Below are 27,762 nucleotides of genomic sequence, written 5' to 3'. Positions count from 1 at the left end.
TTACCTGAGTCTTCCTAAAAATTTGATCAGAGTCTCGTGCTGATAACGTGTTGTAAAAGATATATAAAATAAAGATGTATAAATAGAAGACTCTATTATTAATATAATTAGCTCAATAATTTTTATATATATATAATAATATTATATGTTGTATTGTGTATATATATACAAAGATAAGAAAAAGTATTAAAAATAAAGAGAGAGAGATTTGCATTTGATACTATCTCAATATAATAAAGATGGTTAATATTGCTATTAATATTATATGTAAAGAGTAATAGAAAATAGAATTTAAAATACTTATAAAATAAAAGAAGAGAAATAATTGTAATAGAAATATAAGGAGAAGAGTATTTGATTGTAACATAAAGAGGGAATAGATTTCTTATTACTTATCACAATATAATAGAAACTTATATATTTACTACTTTTATATATTAGAAGCGTATTAAGGGTAGGAGAAAGTATAAAGAGAGGAAGAGGATTTTTTATTGCTGTCTCTCAAGACTCGTACAACACCCCCTATTTATACATGCATGGGGTCTTTATTTTCAACATGCATTTAATCTTCATTCTCTTTTGAAAATATAAGTTTTACATGGGAATGGGCATCCACGTTGCTTGTTCTTATCACAACAATTACCTTAATTTTATCTATACCTTTTAACTCTTTGTTAAAGTTTTAAAACTACTATAACCACTATATAATTCACCTTATAAATTTTAGATAAAATTAAATAATAAATATGAAAAAATTAAACAAAAAAGGAAAACGGGCCGATGTTGGGCTTGTTCTTTTATTAACGTTTTTGGGCTCCTATTCAAAATTTTTTTCCCAGCCCAAAAATCATGGGTTTTTAACTTTTTATATTTTTAACCGCCATCAATACCAAAATCACAACAAACAGAGCACCACCGCCATTATCTAAAAAATTGCAGGTTTTCACAATTATTATAATAAATCAGAGAGATAAAGCTTGGAACACGTAAATCACACAACACCAAATCACAATCAGCGTCTCTCTTCTGCTTCTTTGTTCGTGTCGTTTATCTCTCGTTCTTCCGACTGATTCTTCAGTTGTTCACAACATGGCCACCGCTTCAGGTACCTTTTTCCTTTCATTCAATTTCGATCCCTTTTCTCGTGAATTCTCGTACCCTAGGGTTTATGCTATCGGCTCTTAATAGTTTGAGCGTCATATCTGGGCAAGTATTGAGATTGAAAAATCAGAGATGCTCCAATTCAAAGCTTAATTTTTTGGCCGTTAGTGAATTTTCTTGCAATACTTATATAATTTATTTCTTTTTTGCGTGGGGCGGATTGCAGTGGCATTCAAGTCCAGGGAGGACCATCGCAAACAGATTGAGTTAGAGGAAGCACGTAAAGCTGGGCTTGCACCAGCTGAGGTGGATGAAGATGGTAAAGAAATTAACCCTCACATTCCCCAGTATATGTCATCAGCACCTTGGTATCTTAACGCTGAGAGACCTGTAAGTATTATTTTTTATTTATTTATTTTATTTTAAATCTGCAGGAAATTTTGGTATTTGAGACATTATTCATGTATAATGGACTTGTTATTCTGAATTGTACTTTTTTTGCTTTTGTAGAGTTTAAAACATCAAAGGAAGTGGAAATCCGATCCCAATTACACCAAATCATGGTATGATAGAGGTGCTAAAATTTTCCAGGCTGACAAGTACAGGAAAGGTGCATGTGAAAAGTAAGTAATCTATCTATCACTCTAGTGTGTTTTTGTTGTGTGTCTTGATGTAAATGTTCTCATTGACTATCTTCTCGGTGGGATCATGAATTTTAGTACCCTTTGCATAAGCATTGGCTCTTCTTTTATTTACTTTTTCTGGTCATTTTCTTATAGTGGATTGACTTAGTGCTTTATATTGATTTTATTGTTTAGCTGTGGAGCTATGACACATGATGCTAAGTCATGCATGGAAAGACCAAGGAGAGTGGGAGCAAAATGGACAAACAAGCACATAGCCCCTGATGAAAAGATAGAAACTTTTGAGCTTGACTATGATGGCAAACGGGACAGGTGGAATGGGTATGATGCTTCAACTTATGCTCGAGTCATTGAGAGGTATGAAGCTAGAGATGAAGCTCGAAAGAAGTACTTAAAGGAACAACAGCTTAAGAAGTTGGAGAAGAGCAACCAAAATGGGGAGGAGGATGCTGCAAGTGATGAGGATGAAGAGGAAGATGACCTAAGGGTAGATGAAGCAAAGGTTGATGAAAGCAAACAAATGGACTTTGCAAAGGTTGAGAAGCGTGTGCGTACAACAGGTGGTGGAAGTACAGGAACTGTGAGGTAATTTCTAGGGTCCCATCCTTTTCGATAATCTAGGGCCACAATAATTGGTCCTGCATTACTTTCATTGTTTATCCTAGATGAATTGGGGCTGAAATATATTTTTTAGGAACCTGCGTATTCGAGAGGATACTGCCAAATACCTTCTCAATCTTGAAGTCAATTCTGCACACTACGATCCCAAGACCAGGTCTATGCGTGAAGATCCTCTTCCGGATGCAGATCCAAATGAGAAGTTTTATGGGGTAAGAATCTAGAATCTGAATTTATAGAAACCTCTCTTGTTTTTATGTTGTATGTATGCTAATCTTGTATATGATTAAATCTACTATTTTTCTGTAGGGTGATAACCAATATAGAAATAGTGGTCAAGCTCTAGAATTTAAGGAATTAAACATCCATGCTTGGGAAGCATTTGACAAGGGGCAAGATGTTCACATGCAAGCAGCTCCATCCCAAGCTGAATTGCTCTATAAGAATTTTAAGGTCATGAAGGAGAAACTGAAATCTCAAACAAAGGACACCATTGTAGAGAAGTATGGCAATGCAGCTGATGAGGACAAACTTCCAAGAGAACTCCTCCTTGGTCAAAGTGAGAGGCAAGTCGAGTATGATCGAGCTGGTAGAATTATCAAGGGACAGGTAAATTTTGCATTATAAATCATAAATTTTTATTGACGAACTTTAAAATTCTACTTCTAAACCTTTAAAAATAATGTTTGCTTTTGTATTGTTTTAAAATACACTCTCACGTATATTATATCGCTTCTTGTTTAGTGACTGCATGTCTATTTTGATTATGTATTTATTTTATAATTGCCGCTGTCAGCAGGAGGCTGCACTTCCTAGAAGCAAGTATGAGGAGGATGTTTACATTAACAACCACACTACTGTTTGGGGCTCATGGTGGAGGGATCACCAATGGGGCTATAAGTGCTGCAAGCAGACCATACGTAATAGCTATTGCACTGGTGCTGCCGGTATAGAGGCTGCTGAGGCTGCAAGTGATCTTATGAAGGCTAATATTGCCCGGAAGGAGGCTGCTGCAGGTTTGTACACTGACATACACCAGACCTAGATTTAATTTTGCATCTATCCTCCTCATTTTTCCTATTCTATTGCTATCTTTTTGTCTTTGTTTGATGCGTTTGTTCATATTTGATATTCTCTTAATTGAATTTGATCTTTTTTTGTATAACTGTGCAGAGGATCCTACACCTACAGAGGAGAAAAAGCTTGCTACATGGGGAACTGATGTCCCTGATGATCTAGTCCTGGATGACAAGTTGCTAGCTGAGGCCCTCAAAAAGGTAAATGCAAGTCTCTTATCCATATTTCTAATTCTTCAATGTTTATGTTTTCTTCCTTCTGTAGAATGAGTTATTTGTGTTTTCCTGATAAGGTTATTGACCTAAACCATGAATGGAGTTACCCACTAGTTTAGACTCCAAATTTTCTCGCATAAAAGAAGGGGATCTGTTTGGCAATTTTATTCTTCCCCTATTTGGGGATTTGGGTCTGTCCAGGTGAAAATTTTCAAAAATGTAGATTAGTGTTTTATCTTGGTGCCTGATTTGTTAAGTTTGGTTTTACAGGAGGATCAAAGGAAGAGAGAAGAGAAAGATGAGAGGAAGCGTAAATATAATGTCAGATGGAATGATGAGGTATGATTATTTTAAGATTCCATCGGATAAGAATTGTGTTTATCAAAATACATTGCCCCCTTTTGCATATATATAAATATTCTTAATGTTATAGGTTACGGCTGAGGATATGGAGGCATACAGGATGAAGAGAGTACACCATGATGATCCAATGAAAGACTTCCTGCACTGAACTTGCAGAGGGAAAAAGAAATCTGTGCCTCCTTGCGATAAGTCTGCACAGGTCCTCACTGCATCATGGATTTGGCAGATGGGATTATCAAACGCTTTATAGACATCTTTCCGCCATCACTGGCTACTGGGAAAGAGGGGGCAAGAGAAGATATTGGGGTTCTGGGCATGCATATTGAATTGGGTACTAGACTGTAATATTGTATTATGCTTGAATGTATATGTTTGTTGCTTTCCGAATCCCAAGCTCAATAAATTTGGTTCAGAACTTGACATCTTTGACAACCAATTTTGCTATGATCGCCCTGACTTCATATGTTAGCATCGTCTTCATACGTTGATAGGCGCTGCAAAACTGTATATGTTCCCCCGGCCACTTGACAAAGGTTTTGTAAAGTGATGGAAAGTCCTGAATGTTTCATGTTTCAGAGAGATTTCCCAAACTTATTCTCAGATATTATAAAAATTGATATCCTTATGTTTCCATTGATTATAGGTTAGTTTCTATGCTCGTGTTCTTTTGTTATATTTTTCAGTGACCCAAAAGAAAAGAAGTTGCTTGGGTAATAATTGATATAGAATGAAGAAAAATTATAATATGAGGTTACAGTTTACCAGGATGAAACAGATTCTTGTGATACAACGCAAATTTTTTTTCTTTACAAACTCCGCTTTAATATCAAATGACTATCCAATAATATGATGATGAAAGTTCGTAAAATGGTGGAAAGATTGAACACTGCTGCCCCGTTGATTCTTATAAAGAAAAATTCAATTGGAACAATATATTTAATTGTTACCACTGATCCTAAGGTTTGAGAGGGCGTTCCAACTTCCTCTGTTACAAAAGGTCGGAGTTACTCCAGTGCCGAGCAATAGTTATTTACAACGAGAGTTGGAAAGTGAAGCGAACTAGTATTGGTGATATTCGAACTGAATGAAACAGGTGGTAAAATTACACCTTTCAAAGTTGTGTTGAATCTGTGAGTCGATCGGAGACCTGAATTTTTGTCTTTTGAGCTTCAATTATGATTGCTGTGATTTTCACATCAACAAAGTCACTGCCTGTGATTCAAGAACGGGTGAAAAACACCAAAAACTAGAACTAAGTTCAAGAAGTATCATCTCTTTCACTCAGAATTGATGCCCTTTGGTATCTCAGTTTATCGATTTCCCTTCCCAGATAATCCAATGTCGTGTCCGTAACATGGTTAGGAGGACATCCAGCATCCAACATCATTTTCAAGAACTTATATGCATCCTTCAACCGTCCTGCCTTGCTGTGAATTTCAATTAATGTATTATATGTGACAACATCGGGATTTATCCCACTACTCTTCATTTGCTCAAAGAACTTGTTCGCCTCATCAATCCGGCCTGCCTTTCCCAGAGCATTGATAAATGTGTTATACATAACAACGTCGAGATAGCCACCTTGCTTCAGCAGCCTATCAAGAACAGCACTGGCCAGATCTGCTCTTCCCATCTTTCCTAAGCTTTGAATTATCATATTATATGTTGCTATGTCAGTTGGGCAAAGATTTTCTCCCATTTGGTTCAGGATAGCCCAAGCTTCAGTGAAATAACCTCTTTTGACAAATGAGCTCATCATAGAATTAAAAGTGTAACTCACAGGATCCACACCTGCATCAGTGAAAATTTCAAATAACTTGCAAGCCAAGCTCAACTTTCCCTTGGCCAGGAATATAGACAAGAAAGTATTCACCATATCAATATCAAAAGAATCTGGCCCCTTTTCTTGAACTCTTTGCGCACGAGAAGGAGTAAACAACTGGGAAGTGCCGAGCGAGGACTCGGCCAATTTATCCATGTGTGGAGACGACGACCACTCATCAATTTTGTTACCGGAACTCTCCTTGTCTTGAAAACTCGAACCGTGTTGTGAATCAAGGGTGACGTCCTGAGCATTAGTTATGAAGCTCATGACATCAGTAAAGTCTCCTTTGGAAGGGAACATCGGCGAATAATCATCTCTCTTGCTCTTTGGGTTCTTCAAAGAAGCCTCCATTCCAGCTTTCCACTTGAGAACACTAAGCACCAGATCACTCTCCCTCACATGCCTCATAAGCCTGTCCGTCCAGTCCCAGCAACCATGTCTATGAATGCTAATCAAGAGCGATGTTATCGTAACCAGATCAACAACAAAACCTCTGCTTTCCATCTCTTCCACCAATTGTAGTGCCTCCTCAAGTTGACCCTCTCGACAAAATTGCAGCACAATGATACTGTAAGTAACACCATCAACGAACTGGCCTTTCTTCTTGAGGTCGCAGAAGAGAGTATACGCGGCTTCAGGTCTCCCATTTTTAAGCAATCCATCAACCAGAATATTATACGTCCAGCAAGATGCCTTCACGCCTTGTTCGATCATTTTCTCGAACAGTTGGCAGGCTTCTGTAAGCTTCCTGGCCTTGAAGAGTCCATCAAGCATAGAATTATAAACAACCGTATCAGGTCGAAATCCATTATTCTGCATCTCATTGAAAATCAGGGTGGCATTATGTACTCTGTAAGTCTTGGAACAACCCTGAACAAGGATCCTATAAGTGAACTCATCAGGTTCATGGCCAGATCCTTCTTTGAGCTCTTGAAACACTTTAAGTGCATCATTGACTCTGCCTACCTTACAAAGCACACTGATGAGACTGTTATACGTGCACAAATCAGGTCCAATAGAAGAACAAGCATGGCCGCCGGAACCATAATCCAATGACTCCTTCTCCTTCTCCTTCAACTTCATCTCCTTGAAGAGGGTCAAAGAAGCACTAAGATCACCCCAACAACCAAATGCATAGATGCAAATGTTGTAGCCCCAAGTATCAAAAGCAAAACCTTTCTTCTCTCTAAGCCTATCAAAAACTTGTTTGAACTCCACCTTCATGCCTGCTTTCCTAAGAGAAACCAACAACTCATTGGCTGTATTGGAATCAAAACCATCATCGGTAGAATCAAGAAGCTTGAAGAAGATGGACAAAGCCAGCGGCACTTGGTTCTTCCTAACGAGAGCAACGAGAACAGAGTTGTAGATTTGAGGCTGGAGGTTGCCGCCAAGATCTTGCAAGTAATCCAAGAGTTGCAGAGCCAAATCGAATTTGGCGGAGAGGATGGAGGCGTCGAGGAGAAGCTTGAAGGAGCGGGAATCGAGAAAGAGAGGAAGAGGGAGGAGTAGGCGGCGGCGGAGGGGGGAGGGGCGGAGGAATGGGAACGAGACCAGAGGAAGAAATGGAGCTTGTTGGAAGGGTGGAGGGAGGGGTTGGAGAGGACGTTGAGGACAATGGAATGAGTGAGTTTGAGAGAGGGAGGAAGGTTGCGTGTTCCTCCTGATTCCGAGAGAGCTTTGGTGATGGAGGCCACAATCAGAATGTCTCCCAGTTTTTTTGATGCACTGTTTCTTTGCCACAAATCCATTGGTTTCTACTTTTTAATTTCTGCTCTAATAAAGGATTAAAGTCGTTTTTATTTTATTTGCATATATTATTTTTGGAGTGTTGAAGGATGAGCAAATATATGCTCAGAGATTCTCGTTTCATTTGAGTGTAAATTTGATATTATATAAAAGGGAGTGAATAATAAGTGATATTATTATTTTTAAATTTGATATGATGACTTTTTTTTGTGTGCTTTAAAAAAAAAATCTTCATTCTCTTTTTTTGTTTTTCATGGTGATAAAATTAAATTTTTTTAATGGGAATAATTTGAGAATAACATACAATAAACGAATATTATTATCATGATTAAAATTGAATTGATTAATTTAAATTGATTAACTTGTCCAATTTAGACTAAAAATTGGTTATAAAATATCAGTTAGAAGTTAGAACTTAGAACAAGTAAAATTGATAAAAGGAAAATTAATAAACCTAACTAATTAAAAATTGTTTTTGGAATATATATTATATAAGAATTTATTATTTTATATTCAGTTTAACTCTAATTAAACTTTTAAAACTTTTATTAATTGAGAGTGATAATATTTTTTCATATGTTCAATTCTGGACCTTTTTAAAAAAGAAAATTTAAGATGTGGATAAGCTGACTTAACATAAACAGTGACTTTTTTTAATTACTTTACTACGTATTTTAACGTAGCAATTTAAAAATATAAGTAAAAAAATAATATTACTTAATTTACTAAGTAGACATTTATTTGTAAAAAAAAAAAATTTGTTAACGAAAAATGTACTATATAAATATTATGACTTCTAAAATTTGTTATTTATGCTTATTTTCTTCTTAGGGTAAAATCTACTTGTTTCTAATATTTAAAAAAAAAATACAATAATGTTTAATTTATTACAATTTTGACTCTAATATATTTCATAAATTTAAGAGAAAATTCATGTTAATTTTTTATAATCAATAGTTAATTTTTTATTTTGGACTTTAATTATCTCTAGTCCCAAAATTATAATCCTAGCAACTCCAAAACTCCTATTTGGATTCCAACCACTCTAACCCATCATCCCCCATCCCCTCAAGTTAAACACACAAACTCTTACACCATCACCACTACCTTTGCCTCGCCTTCACCTCCGCCTCGCCTTCCTCTCTCGACACCTCTACATCTGTTATTGCTCCCTGCTCTTCAATCGGCTCTCCATGTCTCACATCTCATTTCTTTCTCTCCATCTCGGGATTTGTTGACATTTTATTAATTATAAAAGTTCTTTGCTGGTGAAGGCAAGTGGTGGTAGTGGAGTGGGGCAAAAGATGTTGTGTTGAGGGGCACGGCCGGACGGGGACATGATGGGTTAGGATAATCACTGGGGTTGGATTTTGAGATTGGAAATTTGAGTCTGAAATTAAGAGTTTTGAAACATTTGAGTGTATAAGATATTTTGAAAACTTATTAAATATATTAGAAATAAAATTGAAAGAAATTGAACATCAAAACTATTTTTTAGATTTTTAGAATGCATGAAGACAAAAAATAGACTTTACCTTTTTTTTTCTTATTTTGTGAAAAGAATATATAATACTTGTTAACAATAGTAACATTTCAACGGATACAACCCGTGCGCACATGGGGTACTTTGCAAGTTGGCTCAACGCCTCAACCATACAAAAACTTTAAAAGGCAGCAAAAATGTGAAAAGCTACAGCTACCACTAAATGAGGGTTTGCATGCCTTGCTGTTGCATCTCTCTTAGTCTCCACATTAGGTAGATACCATCTTCTCCACCTTCATCTTGCTCCATTTGTTGCAAAGCCCAAGCATTTATTACAGTGTGGATCGTGTCCTATTAAACAGATGTAAAACATAGTTAACCACCTGACAAGCAATGTTTCATTCACTAGCAAAAGAGGAAAACTGTTATACATAAATGTCGCACATAATGTTAGCCTCATCAGAAAAACAAACAGAAAAGACCCTCAAAAATACCCTTGAAGTTTAATTGTATTCAATGTTGTCCCTAACATTTTCGATTTGTATCCAAATTACCCTTGGATGTTAGCTCCATTTGAAATGTTGGGGATAAAATTGAAAATGTTTAGGGATATTTTTGAAACAAATCGAAAATGTAAGGACAAAATTGAATGAATCGAAAACGTTAAGAACAAAATTGAATAAAATTAAACGTTAGGAGTATTTTTTAAAAAAAAATACAAACCTTAGGAACAAAAAGTATACTATCCTATTTCTTTTTACTGATTTTGATATCATCAGTGTTGATATATTTAAGAAGACCAGCAGCATCTCCACATTGTAGCTACTGAAATATAATTAATTTTTGTTTATAAAAGGAAAAAAGAACACATTTACCTTGCCTCCCTCTGTAATTGCTCCATTCCTGTCTCGTACACAATAGATTTGCTGTGTTTGAAACTGAAAAACATTGAACAAATAATCAGAATAACATCATCTCTGCAGAATAAGAATAAATTGACAAAAAAAAATTTATAAGATATGATGATTACATGCGGAAAAGGATCAGTTACATACCGTCACAATGATTACTGGAGATGATCCCATCATCTTTGTCTCTCTATACTCTACATCAGATACATGAAGGATCTGCAGGGAGAGTTAAATTTAAAATAAAATAGCACACCCTAATAGTGACAAGCACCTTAAACAAGCCCAGGCTGTGGAATAACTATCAAAAGATCACACAAAATAAAATACATAACTATAATCTTAATGTGATTTGTAAAGATGCGTCGCCGGAAAATTTTGAGATAACAGGAGTGTTGTAAATGCTTAACTTAGACAACCTAATCAATGAGAAATATTTAACACAATTGCACCATTTGAGTAATACTATAATGTATGTGACCAGAGATAACCCAGTAATCACATTTCATTTTTATCATTGAAGTGAAGAAGTGATAAAATAGAAATAACTAAGAACTTATTAAGGGATGGAAAAATAGAAACTGTCCGATAAGACAAGACGGACACAACTTTACATAGATCTAAGGAAAGTCCTGCTTCTTTAAACTTTACTCCCAACACATTCAGCTGTACCTATTAGTTACTCATATATGAAGGAAGCAACGCAAACTATGTCAAAGACACATAATTTACCTAGTTCATCAGAATCGTTGCTCAAGCAAATTTTGTTTAAAGTAATTTCAACAGAGGAACTTTATTATTCACTTAACCTTACAAAATAATTTGTAAGACTTTAACCCTACCAAATTTAACACAACATTGAAGAAAAAAAAATGAAAGGCAAAGACCTTTCTTATTAGGAAAAAAGAGACAAACACTCTAGCAAACCCCAACATGGTACAATTTCATATTGAATAAGAAATGCAATTGAAAAGAAAACAATAAGAAATTTTCAAGAAATCTGCAAACTTACCTTGTTATCAAAGAAGATACCATGGCTTTGGTAGGCAGTGTGCTCTGCTTTGCAACGTTCAATTAGCTCAGGGCTACAGTACTTCTTCAGGGTTTCAACATCTCCCTATACCATAGCATATATAATTAAAATCTGACTTGGAAACCATTAATGCTTCCACCTTCTTCCCCTTCTTTAGCTAAATTCTCCAGCATAAATAATTGCTTAGAACTTTACTTTCTAAATCAGTGAGATTCAAATCCTCAAATTGGATACAACAATTGTTTTTTCTTTTTCAAGATATTCTTTGAACATATCAAGATTTAACAAAGGTTTACGTTCTTGAAACCCACTACATAAAAGACCATCAATAAACCACATGTCACACCACAGGAAACATTTTTCTTTTCAGAAAATTACTAATAGAGAGGGCTCGTAACGAATGGTTGAAGATTACTACTAAGGTAACACAAAAAATAATTAAGAAATTTATACACTGTCCAATTATCTATAACCTACGACTCAAATCTCGAACTCCAACGCAGAATTGTTTCTCTGACCATCATGTCCAATACAATGAATTCTCATCTTCATCATGTATTCCCTTTCTTACGATTGATGCGAAGGAAGCAATTGAGCACATGGCTTGGAACAAAGAATATTCATTTAAGTTACAAAGAGGATACTGAAGATTGGTTTTAAAAGAAAATTGCATGATAAGTGATGAGCTGAAAAAGTGACAGCTGTTGCTTATTAGAATGTGATAGCAAATAGGCAAAGCACCATTCCAAGTCTTAAGCATAGAATCTTAAACATAGATTTATCTTGTGCAAAACAAGGAACCATTGACATGTGCATTACACATAAAATATAATACATTTCCAACATTCTGGCTCAACCTTAGCAGTTAGCACTAACCTTGATATAAGCATTGAGAACCGGTTTTATTGCTTCCTGCACTTCCTCCATAAATTCGGGTAAGGAAAAATACCTAACTCAGGTAATCAAAATAAAAGAAAGAGATGTCAAGGAATATAAAAATCAAATTTAAGCCTAAGAGAAAAAAAAACAAATGGCATGAGGGCCTACGGATCCCGTTGACGTATTTCCTTGTTTGAAAGCGCAACATCTGACTCTTGAAACAAACCATCATTGATACTGTAAAATGAGAGTGGAAAATTATGGCAATATACTAAAACTAGATACTTACTATAACCAGACAAATGCACAATGCATTACTATTTACAGAAAAATGTCACTTGGTAATAAAAAGAAAATGTAGAGGAACTAAGATATACTCCTGTATTTTATGAATAATGCGGCTGTCGCTGGTTTCATATCGTTCCCGCAAGTCCTCTACTATCTGTCAATTAGACATGTGAAATATGAACCCTATATAAGATGAGTTTTGAGTCAAATGAAAGAATAATGCATTATTTTGCAGGACACCAGCAATTATGGGTGCAATCATAGCCAAATGCATAACTCATTATAAAACAAAGTGACAGGTTAAAAAATTAGCTGGTAGAATAAAGAAACTTACTTCTTGAGAGAGAGAGAGAGAGAGAGAGAGAGAGAGAGAGAGAAACAAAACATACCTCTTGGCCTTTTGTCTTCACTGGGTCACTATATTTAATGAATCGCTTGGATACAGGATGGGCTTTAACCTAAAGGAATATGTAGAAAAAATAACTTAATAATGGAGAAGTTTCGAAGACTATCCAAATATCAAATCACAAGAATTTTTAACTGAGTTACCTTGTCCTTGAACTCATCAAACTTCTTACTCCACCAAGATTGCTTAGAAGGCACAACAACAAGTTCTGTTCTTTCACTTCTTTCCCCAGGCGATGCAAAAGGAACACGCCTTCTCTTGGTTGAATTACTACTCAGCTCTTCTCTTACAACGTCATAACCTTTCTTGGCTATGTCTACGAACTTTGCTTCCTTTAATTTTTGGAAAGCAGCAGAAACATTTGGGGGGATGGTTGACTTAAATTTGCCAAAAGTAGAATCTGAAGAATTACTTGACTCAAAGGTTTTGCTTTGCTCTTCCTTAGGTGATGCTTTTGAACCTTGATTTGCATTATCATTTTGCTCCGCTGAAGAACTAGTTGATCCAGAAGAATCCTGCTTTCCAATCCCAAAAGTCTCTTTCACCTAATGTACACATAAATAAGATCAATAATCCCTCAATTGTAAATCACATGTACGAGTGTATTTGTAAATCATGAAACAAACCTCCTCAGTTGCCACTGAAATCTTCTCTTTTACATTGGAAGAAACCTGAACAAGTATAATTATTAATCAAATTCCAGGTAACATATCAGGTTATTCAGAGCAGATCAAGGGGATCATCAGTTCCCAACCAGATGTGTAAAATAATTGATTTGGAAGAATCAAAAGTTTTTGCTGCACAAGATAACCAGCAAAGAATTTGGGCAACGACAGCAGTACTATGCCCAATAACAGCACCATTTTGAACCATTAAATACTTCAATTTGCATCCAGATCAGTGTAGGGTCATTTAAAAGCTTTTCTATATTACACTCTACAGTGCATTTTTGTTCTATAGTAGGGTTAGCCCTGCGTTTTTCCAATATTTCCAATAATGAAAGACGACCATAAACTGTACCTTCTTTGCAGCAGCTTCAGCTTCGGTCCACACTCCATCCACCTTTTTGTACAGCTGCTCAGTTTTCTGCTTTGTTCTGCGTTCACCATTTCATCATCTCAGGCCCTCCATTGAAGTTCCGAGCAAGCCTTGACATACAAGGGTATGTCTCAACCTATTAATAACTAAATTCGAAGCTTATTATTACATTATGGCGACCACAATGCTAAACTTACCTTTCTTTCAACTCTTCTTTTACCCCTTTCAGCTCGCCCGCTTTTTGCTTCAACTCCTTAACAGACTGCTGGAATTCTGGGTTTCTAGAATTGTCAAACAAACAAAACATATGCAGCAGGTAGTAAGACTCATGAGTGCAATGAAAAGCAACCTCAGAAAAATCAAGAGAACATGATATACAAGCACGGCAATGAGCCCATGAAATGCAGAAACAGGCATTTCAAACTCAAGCTATGTTGTCTCCAACTATGAACAATCTTGCTATTCTTTCCGTTTGTCTCAGGAAGATTATTTATATGCCTAATCTAATAGTCTTCATATTCACACCATATGCATATCAGCAGCAGCAACTAGTAAAAGTAATAACACTCAAGAGTTAGCTTAATCATAAACTCAACTTGTTAAACTCGCTTTAAGAACCTAAACTCGCAAGGAATTGATAACCTAGAATAGATTTTCATTTCGGGAACTATCAAGAATCAATCTCCCAAGGTTCCAATTTGATTACAAGAGGAAAATGCAGAAAGCAAGTAGATGGAGTGTGGTGGGAAAAGAGCAATACCTCTCAGCTTCACCTTTAATTTTCTTAGAGAACTCATCGAAGACACTGTACCTACGAACATTCTCACCCCTCTCCGCCAGAAGCAGACGCAACCTCGCACTCGAACCCTGTCGTGCCCCCAAAAAATAAATAAATAAATACACAAATAAATAAAAATAAACAAATTACAGCTAAAACCCTCGGTAACAAAAAAAAAAAAGAAGAAACGAAACGAATTTTGGATTGAAAAGAAGGAAAAAGAAGAATGAAAGGGAATAAAGAACCTGGTTTGGTGTGAATGGAAGAAAAAGTGATCGCTTGGAGAGTAACAAATCACGTAGCAGCTTTCTGCTTGCCATTAGACTTGGTAATTTTATTTAGTTTTCTGGTTGTTTGGAGTGTTGTTCGGAGCTGCAGTTGCGTATTGTAGAATGAATGAAGGAATGAAGTTCTTGGGGAAAAAGAAAAGAAAATTGGGGAGATTGGAGGCGAAAGAAACACGTAAGATTCTCTCTCTTCTTGTTATGGGCTTAGGGTTAGAGCGTTTAATTTCATCCTAGTTTGGACAGGCCCAATTGTCCTTAGTATACCAAAAAAAATTATCTTGTCCTAATTATTAATGAATTAGACCATGAATTATGCCCATGGAGATTGTAAAATGTTCGGTTGGAATGGGATGGTACATATTTCTTTATCTTCTTCAATGGTTTCCAATTTAATCTTTGATATTAAATAACTGATAATTAGATTCATATCTTTAAAAAATTCTAGAATAAATAAACAAAAATATAAAAAATACAAAAAAGACAAAAGTATATTCAAAATATTAGAAAATAATATGATAAATTCTATAGATTATTTTCACAAGTTAAAATTGCTCTAATTGTAGACGCAATAAAAGATTAAGAGACAAAAATAAATTGGAAATAATCTTTTGAATTGTTGTATAGCAAACTATTTTATAATAATTTGATGAATTGTATTGCATAAATTCACACAATATGAATCATACATATCTTGCATAATTTTACAAGTCGTAATAGATACAAAAAGATTTTAATAAAAAATCAGAAGTTAACAATATATGTGTATACCGTGGTATTTAGCATTTAACTGGTTATTTTAGTTAAAGACAAGTTAAAAGAGAATCCGTCCCAGCATTCAAGAAAATACTTTATTTTCAAAGCCATAACTCATTAAGAAAATAACACACTTTACAGATTTGCTTTCGTAGCAGATAAATTTGTCATCTATAAAATGAGAAAATAAATTAGGAGTATATGAAAATAAGAAAATAAGTTATCTATAAATTTGTAAGAGCAATGTTTATGAGCAACCTATCTAGTACCTTTGCTAAATGAAATTAGGAGTTAGAACAAAGCCAATGAACAAAAAGTTTGATGCTAAACAGTTTGTAAGAGTATATAAAACCAATCATTTCTCATCGAAGCCACTTTCAAGAACATCCGTTCAATCTCAGACGATTTGGTTACGGTATCGAAATCTTTTCGACATGATGATCAAATTAGCGCTATGGCAGTGGCGGGCTACGAGAGCATCCCAATCGTTGTGACAGACAGGGTGGCCAAGTAGCAGCACCGCCACGAACGAGGTGGAGGCGAATCTAGGTTTAAGGGTGTGTGAGGTTAGAGAAATTATAAATAATTTTTAAAAATTTTAAACTGAAAATATTATATTTTTATGTTTAGTTTAAAATTTGAAATTTAATTTCAAAAAATCAAAATACCATCATTTTAATTTCCAGCTTCCTTCGAGTATATTTAATTTTCATGAGAATAGAATCTAAATAATAAAATAATACTTAAACTACGCATATCCTAAAAAAGTTTAGTGAAGCATTTGAGATTGGAAATTGGGACGCCATTGTTGAAGGATGGTGTGAAGGAAGTTTATGTCTACAAGATATTTGATAAAAAGGAGGGAACCACTGAATACCACAACTTCTTCACGTTCTTGGGGTGTTCTCTGTCAATTAAACGTGCCATAGCTCTAGGGCAATGAAAAATGAGAAAAGGACCAACTAGAGTCATGCCTTAAAGGGAAAGTATGAGGAGCCAATGAAATATTTATACAATGTGTACAATGGAGGTTTATGGAGTATTAGAGATATAATTATTAGTGTTACATTTTTTCATCAGCTGAATCTTTTGGGATGAGTGGTATCATGACATGGTATTAAAGCGCTAGATCTGAAAGGTCAAGAGTTCGATCTTTGGTGAATCCAAAAATTAAACTAATTTTTCGAGACCCTTGTACTCGGATGATTATTCTAAATAGTATAGAAGCCATTGTACACATTGTACAAATAGTCCATTGTCTCCTAGCGGGATCCAAAATTTCAAGATACAATTTAAATCATTTAAAAATTAAAAGGCTAAATTAAATTGAAGATCCAATTTCAAAGTTATCTTGAGTATTAACTCTTAACTCTAATTTGTATGGTAGGCAAGTAATGCGTTGCAAGCCAATTACTATTAAGCAAAATAAAGGAAGCCACATTCAAATCCAAATAAAGATCAGTCCAAGAGTGCAGTAAATATAATACAATCAGCACTAAGTGCAGTCACATATATAGCATATCAATATCAATTAGATACATGTGTTCCACCATTTTATCTTCCAAAATCACACGAGACAGAAGTGATTTCAGGTCAATTAACGGAATCCAAGCAAAACGAGTACTGTAATAATCAGGCATTACCTAATATAAAGTCCTAACAAGTCAAATTAATAAGGCTATGTATAATTAATTAGGAGCAAGCGTGGTTAGCGAGGGAGAATTGGTTGGCTTGGGAAGAAGCTGCGGCTTCAGATACCAAAGCTTGAATGAGAAGAGTCTTAACCTGCCAAGGGCGGTAAGGAAAACCTTCCCTGGCGTAAGAGTTCAAAAGTGCCGCAGTACCTTCCTTCAATAACCCTCCGAAGGGGTTATCCTGCTCGTCGTTCCTCATCGTCGCTTCCACCAGCGTCAGATCCGATCTGTACCGTTCGTACACCCTCGACCCGAACACCTTTCTCACCGTTGATGTCTCCGGGACCATCCGAGGCCACGCCTCTCTCTTCCCACTCCAATACCTACAACACGCGGTACAAAAACATCTAACTATTCATACAACTCATTCAAGTCCAATTGTTAATTATCTTACCGTGCAGTGCATCTTCCGGTGGTGCGGGTGTACAGAAAGCCAGGGACGCGGGAAGAAGTAGTAGGCAATGAAAGGAGACAAATGAGAAGAGGGACTGCGAGGAAGGCCATTATTCTTGTCTTCATCTTCGTTGCAAGTGCTGATTTTGAGTGCTAGAGATTTCTTGTTGATTTGGTTTTTACTGGTTTGAACTTTGAACGTTGCTCCTGCACTGCACTCTTCTGTTGTCTCTTGTCTGTCTCTTCTTTATGTGGGACTCACGTGATTTTATTTTATTTTTCTTTCATTTTTGGACTAATAATTGGAGAATCTTTGGACCAAGGCCCAATTTTGTGTAACTCATGATCCAAAGAAGTAGCCCAATTTAGGGGTTTTGGACTTCTATTCGATTGGATCTGTATTTCTTTTGTTAATAGTCAAATTGGTAACCAACTTGGGTTGGTCGAGTGGTGAGTTTACTCTTCCGCTTAAGCAAGTGTTGGGGTTTTGAATCTCGCTTTGTGCATGCAGCAACTCATTGGCTAGCGGCAGCAGACTCTTAAAATTAAAAAAATCAAATTAGTGTCCCAAAGATTAGTCTATTGTCATTTTTAACAATTTCTAGATTAAGAATTTCTATTAATGATTATCTACATGGAACATCAACGGACACATTAATTGACAGTTATATGTCCAAATGAAAATTAATAAGATATGTTTATTATCTAAGGTTAAAATAGTTTCTCTCTCCATTTGTATAAATCCTAGCTCCAAAAATACACATAGATATTTATCCATCGTCTTGTTGAGTGTTGTTGTAGTGATGCACTGTCATTACCAGGTTTAGGGGCCATGATGCCTAGTAGAGATCGAAGTGGTGGGTTATCGTTGCAATCGCTGGGTAGCTTCGGATCTAGTTCATTCAAGCGAGGAAGGAGGATGAGCATAGATAGACCTATTTTGTTGGCTGAAAACTATAATTAAGAAATTTGATACCTACAAAATCTAAGCAGGTTGTTTCATATTTGTCAAAGATACCGAATGAGTTTAAATTGATATGAACAATTATTTCTTCAACTCCTTCACCATTCATATGGAATTCACTTTTGTTGTTTAACGTATGCAGAAAAGCAGCCACTACAACTACTTTAACGGGATTGATAATGAATATAAAGTAGTTGAAGTTGTAAATAATGGGACAGAAACATATCTTAAAGTTGAAAGTGACTATGAAAATTAAAAAGTAAACTTAAGATGGAGAATAGGTACCTTGGATGCTGAAGTCAAAATACTTAAAATGTTGATTATTTTTATATTTGCTGGAGTAATAGTGGTCATTTTAGTAGTTGAGATACTTTGGTAAAGTAGGAAATTTATATTTGTGTTGACGGTGTGATTGGTATGGTTTAAAATTGTGAGGTTATTATTTTGAGTGATCCAGCTCAAAGTATTATTAACATTTAATAAATGTGTTTAGAAATTTTTTCTTGTTCATTATCAGACTAATTTATCAATCATGACAACCTAGTTTTTGCCCTTTAAGCAAATGTTGCACAACCTGTAGCTGTTAACATGATAAATAAATGTAGACAAGTAAATGAAATTGGACACTTAAATATTTTAAGAATAAATTTAATTAAAAAATTATTTGAAAATAAAAATGACAATTGGCTAATTTTTTAGAGATCAATTTGACCATTAATTTATATATTTTTTTAGTATATTGTCAAAAACTGAAATTGACGGAAACAGATTATAAATTTCTTTAACAAGCACAATTGTTGGGTAGATTAGGTGATCAGCATTCTTTTTTATATTTATCTTGAAATGGAGTTATTATAACTATTTTTTTATTTTGTTTTTACTATATTATTGATTTCTTTGCATTTTCTATGAGTTAGTATAAATTACTATACTTAATTTAAGATAAGAAAATGTCGTGTGATCTAGTGTTGCTGCTGGGCGGTGGCATCTGCCACAAATAATGGACTGCATTTTAAATCAAGATGCCGATCAATTTTTTTTAAATGTTAAAACGTTATTAAAATGAATTAATAAAATAATAAACTAAAAAATTAATTATTTTTAAATTAAAATAATAAAACTTAAATATAATAAAAATTATAAAATAAATAATGATTAATATATTATTTTATTAATTTCCTCATTTTAAAAGAACTAAATTCGAATACTCTTTACTGTGAAAAAAATTTTCTAGAACGTGCAGTCGACTTCACGTGAAGTTGATACTTGAAAGTCGTTAAATGATTAACTGATTTGACTAAATTTAGCTTTTAGATATCAACTTCATGTGAAGCCAACTTCATTATACGTGCAATTCAACAATTGCATTATTACTGTTGTTTCGTCTTCAAGTGCTGCGTTTGATTCCCAGGATGGAATAATCTTTTCACGCTTTCTTATACCACTTTCACTCATACTGGACACTACTTTACCTAATTCAATATCACATTATTCCACCAATTCATATGCTTATTTATATTATTATTATTATTATTCATCATTTTAATAGAGTCTAAGCTATAAATTAATTAGATTCATTTACTATATATCTAACAAACTACTCATTAATTATTTATTCCTTACAGTGTGATAACAAACACAAAGGTGTGGTGTATGGAGTTAATGGTCTCAGAGATGACACAGGAATCTGAAACAATTATTACTGATCCCTTCCTTCATCATATCATTCTCTCAAACCATCTTAAATCACAATATGAGGTGTTGTTCTTCCGCCATGCAATTCCTGCACATGTCTTCCAATTCCTCACCCAGAATTTCTACGTGTCTCATTCCCAAATCTCTATAAATTAAACCCCTTCTTAATGCGAATTCTCTACAACTACACATCACCTACACCTTCAAAATGGGCAAGCCAGTTATTAAGCCTTTGGTGGTGCTCTTGCTTTCACTTATCTTGGTGAGCGAGTGCGCGGCGATTCGTAGTCAGAAAAGGCGAATGGGGCAGCGAGTGCAGTTAAGTTTGGAAGAATGTGGTGACCTGGAAAAGCTGGAAGCCATTGAACCGGATTATTACCGCATTGAAGCAGAAGGTGGTGTGACAGAGTCGTGGAACCACACCAACAAGATGCTCCGCTGCGCCGGCGTCGCACTCGTTCGCCGTACCGTTAAACCCGGTGGCCTCGTCTTGCCATCCTACACTAATGCTCCGCAGCTTATGTACTATGTCCAAGGTAATTAATACTTACTCGGAGTAAAAAGTTTAAGTACGATCACAACAAGTATAAAGTATTTTTTTTGTCCTCAAAATTTTATAAAAGTTTTAAAAATATTTTTAAGTTTTATTTTATTTTAATTTTATTCTAAAAATTTTTAATTTGATTCAAATATATTTTCGAAGGCTAAATTTTCAAAAAATTTAAGATCAATATAACAATAATACATGAAAATTATACTTGATTTGTTTGTATTGAGGAGTTGTTCTTAAAAATTTGTTGTTGAATCAATCTTAAATTTTTTAAAATTTTTTTAAAAAATTAGCCAAATATTTTTAATGCAAATCAAAAATTTTTGGAACAAAATTGAAACAAAATAAAACTTAAGGATATTTTTAAAATTTTTGTCAAACTTTAAGAACAAAAAAATATACTTTACATTGTTCTTATTTGTATATCATATTGTTTATATAATGACAAAAATTTGATGCATGAAGGAAGTGGCATTCAGGGGATGACGATATTTCCTTCATGTCCCGAGTCATTTGAAGAACCCGAAGAAGCGGGTCAAGAATACAGAGAGCAGCATCAGAAGGTGCATGAAATCAGAGGAGGCGATATCATAGCCATACCTCCAGGAATAGGTTACTGGTTCTACAACAACGGTGATGTTCCCCTTGTTGTCGTTATCCTCCTTCACACTAATAACGTCGCTAATCAGCTAGGCACACTCCCAAGAGTACAACTCAATTACTATATCATTTTCCCTTTCTGCTAAATTAATTATGATAATACTAATGAAGAATACTGTAGAGATTTTACATTGCTGGGAATACGGAAGATGAACATGGAGAGGGCGGAAGAGAGAAAAGCATTAGCGGAAGGAACGTGTTCAGCGGAATCAACGTGAATTTGTTGGCCCAGGTGTTTGGTGTGAGGGTAGAGACGGCGAGGAAGATACAAGGCCCTGATGATAAGAGAAAGAACATAGTCATGGTGGAGGGAGGTCTTGATGTTGTTAGGCCCGAGCCAGGCTCACGGGCCAACGCTAACGGCCTTGAGGAGACTATATGTACCCTCAGGGTCCGAGAGGCTGTCGGCAGTGCTGCACGTGCAGATATCTATGTGCCGCATGCCGGTCGGATCGCCACTCTTAACAGCATCAAGCTCCCTATTCTCGCTGATCTCCAACTCAGTGCTGAGAGAGGCGTTCTTTACAAGGTAAGAAATTCAATTCGACGGATGAATTTCATATTGGTTGACAATGGAGGGGTGATTTTTTAAGAAACTATATTGTTATTGAGATTATTTTTCTGTTAGTTTAATTTTGATGGTAATTAATTATAATAGAAATATATAAAGAATATATAAAGTATTCATAATTTTTTTTATTTTATGTACTTTTATATATTTTATTATAATTAACAAAAGTATTTGGTAAAAAAAATTAACAAAAAATAACTATAACTTGTTTTATTTAGTATTTATTAATTGTTTTGATAATTAATAAATATTAAATTAAATAGTGACTTTTTTTTGTTTCTCTAACATTGTCAATTAATTAATTACTATTAATATTAAATTAATAAAAAAATAATTTAAATAATATATATTATATTTTGAGTAACGCTAATAACTAATATTAAAACAATAAATTTCAGTTAATATTATATTAAGTTATCATATAAATTCTGTATAAAATTTACTAAATATGACTTCTTATTAAGTTTGAATTTCAAATGTATCTTCTAATTGAATTTTAATTTATTTTGTTTTCAAGAGTTTTGAGATTTTTTTTGTTATGTTTTGTATATGTATGCATGCAGTATGGTGTTTATGTTCCACATTGGAACCTGAACGCGCACAGCGTAATGTACGTGACGGGAGGGCGTGGTCGAGTTCAGGTGGGGGATAACAAAGGGAAGAATGTTTTCGACAACGTGATGGAAGAGGGTCAAGTTGTAGTCATCCCCCAGAACTTTGTGGCGGTGATGCATGCTGGGGAAGAAGGGTTCGAGTGGATAGCATTCAAAACAGGGGAGAACGCCATGATCAACACCTTGATCGGAGAATCATCGGCCATCAGGGTGCTGCCAGTTGACGTGGTTGCAAACATGTATCAAGTGAGCAGAGAAGACGCTCAGAGGATCAAAGAGGCAAGAGATCAGGCAATCTTGTTTACCTTGCCTCCTCTTGAGGAGGAGGAGACAGATGGAATGGCTAAGGCTTAGTTATGTTTTGAAGGAGAAAAGAATGGTGCTTGCATGGTATGAATTATAATAAAGTAATTTCTCTTTCTCTAATGATGTATCAAGAGGTTTAACATGCCGTAAGTAGCTTTTAGTTTGGTATATGCATGTATGCAGGGAAGAATAAGAAAAGGCCTTATGGCTATATGTTATATATGATGTGATGTGGCCATCATCACTATGTTTACTAATAATAACTTTTTACCTACTGTTTTTCCTTTAACTTAAGTATTTTTATTTTTTTATACCGATAATAATAAAACATGGATTCTAATATTTATACTAAAATATTATACATGTGTTGTTAAAATTAAAGTAATACATTTTTTCACATTTTTCTAATTTTTTTACTATGTTATTTTCTAGATTTAGCAAATTTGTTGACGGATTAATAAATACGCTATCTTCTAATCGAATAATTAGTCAATAATATTTAAAAATATAAATTAAAATATATTATTAAATTATTAAATTAAAAAATTGAACTGATAATTAAAAGTATTAAATTGTTGGCCAAAACTAATAATTTTTGCTAACTCTTAAATTTATTTCCATATTTAAATTTGAGTTAGAAAATTCGTATAATATTGAATCTTTTTATTTTATTTAGGTAAAAAAATCTAATAACATTTCACTTTTTAAAAAAAAAAAAAAAGTTATATAGCCCTTATAATGAAAAGGTAAAATTGCCTTCATTTTAAACTACACTAAACAAATATGTAAATTTAAAGGAACCAAAATATTATTCAAAAACCTATAACAAAACTAAAAAAGTATTTGATAGCCATGACGAGTAAAAGTATAAATTGCAAAAATGTGATATAAGTATAGTAATATTGAGATTGATACTTTAGTCTACCATAAGTCCATAATAAATTTACATTTATCGATATTATACAAATATAGATAAAAAAATACGATATACGAATTATATTATCGAACAAATTATATAATATTATTTATTATACCAAAATATTTTTATAATTAATTTTAAAAAGACAAAAATATTTATTTAATTAAAAAAATTAAACATCTCTATTTTTATTTTTGACACACACTGTTCTTTTAGATTCATCAAATATCCAAATTCAATTTTTTTTAGTTTTAAATATGGTAAAAACTTAGGTGAAGTCGACTTCATAGAAAGTTGATATTTGAGAATCGTTAGATAAGTAGATACTGAGAATCATTAAATAATAATTTAATCAAATCAGTCAAATTATTTAACAGCTCTCGATATCAACTTCAAATAATCACGACGGTGTTGGCGTCATGGGAATGACAAAAGGACAATAGATACAACATTGCTTACCCTAACTCCCACTCGTGCTTCTGCTTGGCCTTTCTTCTTTTTCTTTTCATCATTTATTAACAAACAAAACCATTCGGCGACAGAGGCACTCACCTGATGACCGCCCACCTTTAGAAGTTCATGGTTTAGGTTTAGTGCCAACAAAATGCCAGAGAAGAAGAACCTCAAGCCAACAATAATTATAAAATAATTTAGTATAAACAATAATATAATATATTTATAAAAACATAAATAGTAATTTAAATAATATAATTCACATATTATATTTTTATTTAATTGCTTGTTTATATTTTTATCGTTCTAGTATATATAAGTTGACAACTTACCAACACAAACACTTTTGGTCTTTCATGGCAAAGAGATTGATGTTTTGATTGGGTTTTCTTTTTTTTCCCTCGTACTTCCGATCCATATGTGCTCTTATTTTTTAATGAGAAATATTTGGCCAATACTTTTTTTTTATAGTATTAGAATTTAAGATTTAAAATTTTAATTTTGTAATTTATTACTTAAAATTTAGAGTATTCACCAAGTGTTAATTTAAAAATATAATTTTTATTATTAATTACATAGTATTTTCTAGAATAATGCTGTGGTAGGTACCTATTACTTAGCTCATCAATTTTAGTCCTAGCTAAGCTAGCTCATCATCAAGTCTTATCCTTCTCGTAATCATGTGTGGATTGAAAGTTAGGTTAAATATATTATAGAAAATTATAAATAGACAATAAAAATCCTAATTAATGTGAATAATAAATATTTTAAATATAAATAGTTATTTTAATATTAAAATTTAGATAAATAATTTAAAGTGAAGTGTGTTTTTATTTTATTAAGCTAATTTTAGAGTTGGTTATTTATGTTAGTTTATAAAAACCATGTGGATGGTTCTCAATATTCTTTTCACTTAGTTTAGAAGAGGCCAAAACAAAAGCAGAATAAAGACACAAAGAGAACTAAAAGTTACGGTGTAATGAAATTGGCTTTTCTTATTCATGGTTTTCCCGCGCAAAAGGTATTCAAACCCTTTGTTCTCTTATTCATTAAGTACACCATTATTGTTATTGATTATTGACTACATAGAGTGTCTAAAAGTAGCGGTCTTAAGCCACCTCCCTCATAGACTGATGATCGAAAGGTGGAACGAAGAACTTGAAGGGGTTGTTGTTCTTTAGTTGCCTTGCCTGCTCCCTTGGGAGGCGGTAAGAATTTGCAACCACCTCCTCCGGCAAGTTATCTATGATGGAGTTTTCGCCGGCCAGGTTGGCTATGCTGGGCCTTGAGTCTGTCTTGAAGGCCAAGTATTCGTAGTTCTCGCTCTGGGCCTTTGCTGCGACGGCGAAGTTCTGTGGCACAACAAGCACGTGACCCTCTTGAAGCTCCTCGTCGTACACTCTGTTACCGTCGCTGTCAACCACTTGCACATGTGCCCGTCCGTTCAATGCCACAACGATGGTGTGTGCGTTGAGGGTGTAGTGAGGCACAAACATTGCATTCCTATAGAGTGTTCCATGTTGAGCACTGAGACCGAGCCAGCCGAGAATTGGGAGGTCGAGTTCGTTGACGCTTCTGAGGCTACCAGCTTGAGGGTTGTAGATGTCAGGGTTTGAGGATCTGCCAAGGTTCTTCTTAACACTGGCAGAGCAGATGGTTTCCTCAATACCATTTTTGTAGCGCCTGCGGTTCTCATCGTATTTACCACGTTGTTGTCTCTCATATCGATCCTCATCGAATTCCTCTCGTCTGCTGGGAGGCGACCTCGAGCTCTCATCTTCTTCATCTGGGTTTAAGATTCTGAGGCCTCCCCTGACTGTAACAATGGCTCCTTCTTCCTCGCGCTCGTTCTCTCCTCTTAGGTTTTGTATGGTTTGTCTATCAACCTGGAAGGCGTGTTGAAGGAATTCCTGTGCAAAGCCGCTGAAGATATTGCTGCCTTCGTTTTCTTCTTGTTCGTCACCTCGTACCCTTGGGCTAATTTGTCGATGACGTGGACGACGTTCTTGCTGCTGCTGGTACCTTAAAAACTCTTGCTCTTGGTTTCCAGCCAGATAGAATCTCTGTTAAATAATAACAAATGAGGTTTCGACTTTGGAGTGTAACAATAATAATAATACGGAGAATGCTAGGTAAATAATAACTATTTTGAACAACATGAACAACCATCAATTAAATAAAGATACATTATACTCTAATTTAATGCTACTAATTTAAATTTACTCTTTTAACTCTATTAATTTACGTTGTTCACACATTATTCAAAAATGTTGTTGGTTACCTATACTTTTCCTAATAATATTAATAATGTTACCCTGGGAAACTGGTCGAGCTGGTTGTGGATACTGCTAGTGTCACTAAGAGTAACGGTAACAACATCAGTGTCTTGGTCGTTGTACATCCAGAAAGCAACACCGGTGGGAACTGCAATGAGATCACCCTCATCGAAGCGGTGCACCTTCTGGTGACTATCCTGTTGCTGTTGGCTTGGGTCCTGCTCTTGAAAACGTCTTGATGGCTTTTGGGACTGATATCGGCGTCCTTCTTGTGCAGGCTCTTCATATGTACTAGGACAACCAGGGAATATCAACCCAAAGTATCCGCTTCCTGTGTTCATTATTATCAACACAAAAGTAGAGATTTTTAAAACAAGGGGACGTAAGTGCCACTTGAACTTTACAGTCAGAGGTGCATATATAAACAGGGCCAATTAAATTGAGAAAGTTAAAGCGGCCAAATATTTTTTTTTTAATTAACATGTAGTTAATAAATTTGTTTTACTCAATATCTCGAATACTTTTTATTATGTATATTTATACAAAATATATTTTGTTATTTATAAAATTTGAATTCAAAATCTCATAAAAAAAAAAGTCTAAAGACAGCAATTTTTATGTTTTGCAGTCAATGACTTAATCATAAAAAAGTGAATAACTTTTTATTATTAGATATAATTTTACACTATTAAAAATACTATTATAATATAAGGTGTTTATTATCTTAATTAATATCATTACAAGTTTACATATTTATTAATAAACAAATAGGTGGATTAAATAAATAATATGAAGTGGTTTGAATATCAAGTCTAATTTAGTAAACAGAGAGAAAAATAAATAATAATATTTTAATATAAAAAATAAATAGAGAGAGTATTGACCTTGCTGAACGTAGATCTCGAGGGGAGCATTGGAGTAGAAAGGTCTGCGAAGGGCATTGCGGCGGAGGACGGTGCGAGAGAGGGCGACGCCGGCGCACTGGAACTCCTGGTTATTGGGGTTCCAAGTCTCAATGTAACCGCCTTCAGACTCAATGCGGTTGTCGGGTCTCTGGGCATTGAGGCGCTGGAACTGGCACTCATTCTCCTCTCCCCCCTGCCTGAAGGTGACGCTACTGGCACCCAGAACCAGTACGCAAAAGCAAAGCGAAAGCGCAAGAAGCTTAGCCATGTTTATTAATTATTATTGTTATTGTTGTGGTTGTGAAGTGGAGAATGGC

General features: G+C 34.6%; 6 protein-coding genes across 6 annotated transcripts; 2 read left to right on the top strand and 4 right to left on the bottom strand.

Moving 5' to 3' along the window:
- Positions 1 to 987: 987 nt before the first annotated feature.
- LOC107491751 (pre-mRNA-splicing factor SLU7) lies at positions 988 to 4,651 on the top strand (the record flags this gene model as incomplete). The annotated part of the gene is given in 10 exon segments (XM_016112673.3): positions 988 to 1,105; positions 1,328 to 1,491; positions 1,612 to 1,724; positions 1,920 to 2,330; positions 2,440 to 2,575; positions 2,673 to 2,972; positions 3,163 to 3,379; positions 3,537 to 3,640; positions 3,926 to 3,994; positions 4,089 to 4,651. Coding segments are annotated over 10 exon segments (1,608 nt in total). The 3' UTR covers positions 4,167 to 4,651.
- Positions 4,652 to 4,886: 235 nt separating this feature from the next.
- LOC127748383 (pentatricopeptide repeat-containing protein At4g01570-like) lies at positions 4,887 to 7,598 on the bottom strand. Its single transcript, XM_052262787.1, is given in 2 exon segments — positions 4,887 to 7,333; positions 7,336 to 7,598. Coding segments are annotated over 2 exon segments (2,316 nt in total). The 5' UTR covers positions 7,595 to 7,598; the 3' UTR covers positions 4,887 to 5,276.
- A 1,508-nt stretch (positions 7,599 to 9,106) lies between these two features.
- LOC107491755 (mitochondrial import inner membrane translocase subunit TIM44-2) lies at positions 9,107 to 14,852 on the bottom strand. The gene is made up of 14 exons (XM_016112677.3): positions 14,651 to 14,852; positions 14,388 to 14,494; positions 13,825 to 13,908; positions 13,610 to 13,685; positions 13,216 to 13,260; positions 12,733 to 13,134; positions 12,573 to 12,641; positions 12,273 to 12,337; positions 12,064 to 12,132; positions 11,893 to 11,965; positions 10,996 to 11,100; positions 10,131 to 10,202; positions 9,951 to 10,013; positions 9,107 to 9,426 (listed from the first exon to the last, which is right to left on the bottom strand). The coding sequence occupies exons 1-14, from the start codon at positions 14,723 to 14,725 to the stop codon at positions 9,295 to 9,297; spliced, it is 1,437 nt and encodes a 478-aa protein (XP_015968163.1). The 5' UTR covers positions 14,726 to 14,852; the 3' UTR covers positions 9,107 to 9,294.
- Positions 14,853 to 16,893: 2,041 nt separating this feature from the next.
- LOC107491760 (uncharacterized) lies at positions 16,894 to 17,846 on the bottom strand. The gene is made up of 2 exons (XM_016112681.3): positions 17,534 to 17,846; positions 16,894 to 17,462 (listed from the first exon to the last, which is right to left on the bottom strand). Exons 1-2 carry the CDS (start codon positions 17,656 to 17,658, stop codon positions 17,138 to 17,140), a joined length of 450 nt encoding a protein of 149 aa, XP_015968167.1. The 5' UTR covers positions 17,659 to 17,846; the 3' UTR covers positions 16,894 to 17,137.
- Positions 17,847 to 20,355: 2,509 nt separating this feature from the next.
- LOC107491756 (11S globulin) lies at positions 20,356 to 23,179 on the top strand. The gene is made up of 4 exons (XM_016112678.3): positions 20,356 to 20,727; positions 21,207 to 21,448; positions 21,523 to 21,930; positions 22,536 to 23,179. The coding sequence occupies exons 1-4, from the start codon at positions 20,400 to 20,402 to the stop codon at positions 22,938 to 22,940; spliced, it is 1,383 nt and encodes a 460-aa protein (XP_015968164.1). The 5' UTR covers positions 20,356 to 20,399; the 3' UTR covers positions 22,941 to 23,179.
- Positions 23,180 to 25,241: 2,062 nt separating this feature from the next.
- On the bottom strand, positions 25,242 to 27,762 carry LOC107491754 (arachin Ahy-3). The gene is made up of 3 exons (XM_016112676.2): positions 27,425 to 27,762; positions 26,579 to 26,871; positions 25,242 to 26,327 (listed from the first exon to the last, which is right to left on the bottom strand). Exons 1-3 carry the CDS (start codon positions 27,711 to 27,713, stop codon positions 25,374 to 25,376), a joined length of 1,536 nt encoding a protein of 511 aa, XP_015968162.1. The 5' UTR covers positions 27,714 to 27,762; the 3' UTR covers positions 25,242 to 25,373.

This window comes from Arachis duranensis, chromosome 6 (assembly GCF_000817695.3).
Source record: "Arachis duranensis cultivar V14167 chromosome 6, aradu.V14167.gnm2.J7QH, whole genome shotgun sequence".
Classification (NCBI taxonomy): Eukaryota; Viridiplantae; Streptophyta; class Magnoliopsida; order Fabales; family Fabaceae; genus Arachis; species Arachis duranensis.
The sequence above is the reverse complement of the archived record's forward strand: the minus strand, read 5'-3'. Positions and strand labels throughout refer to the sequence as shown.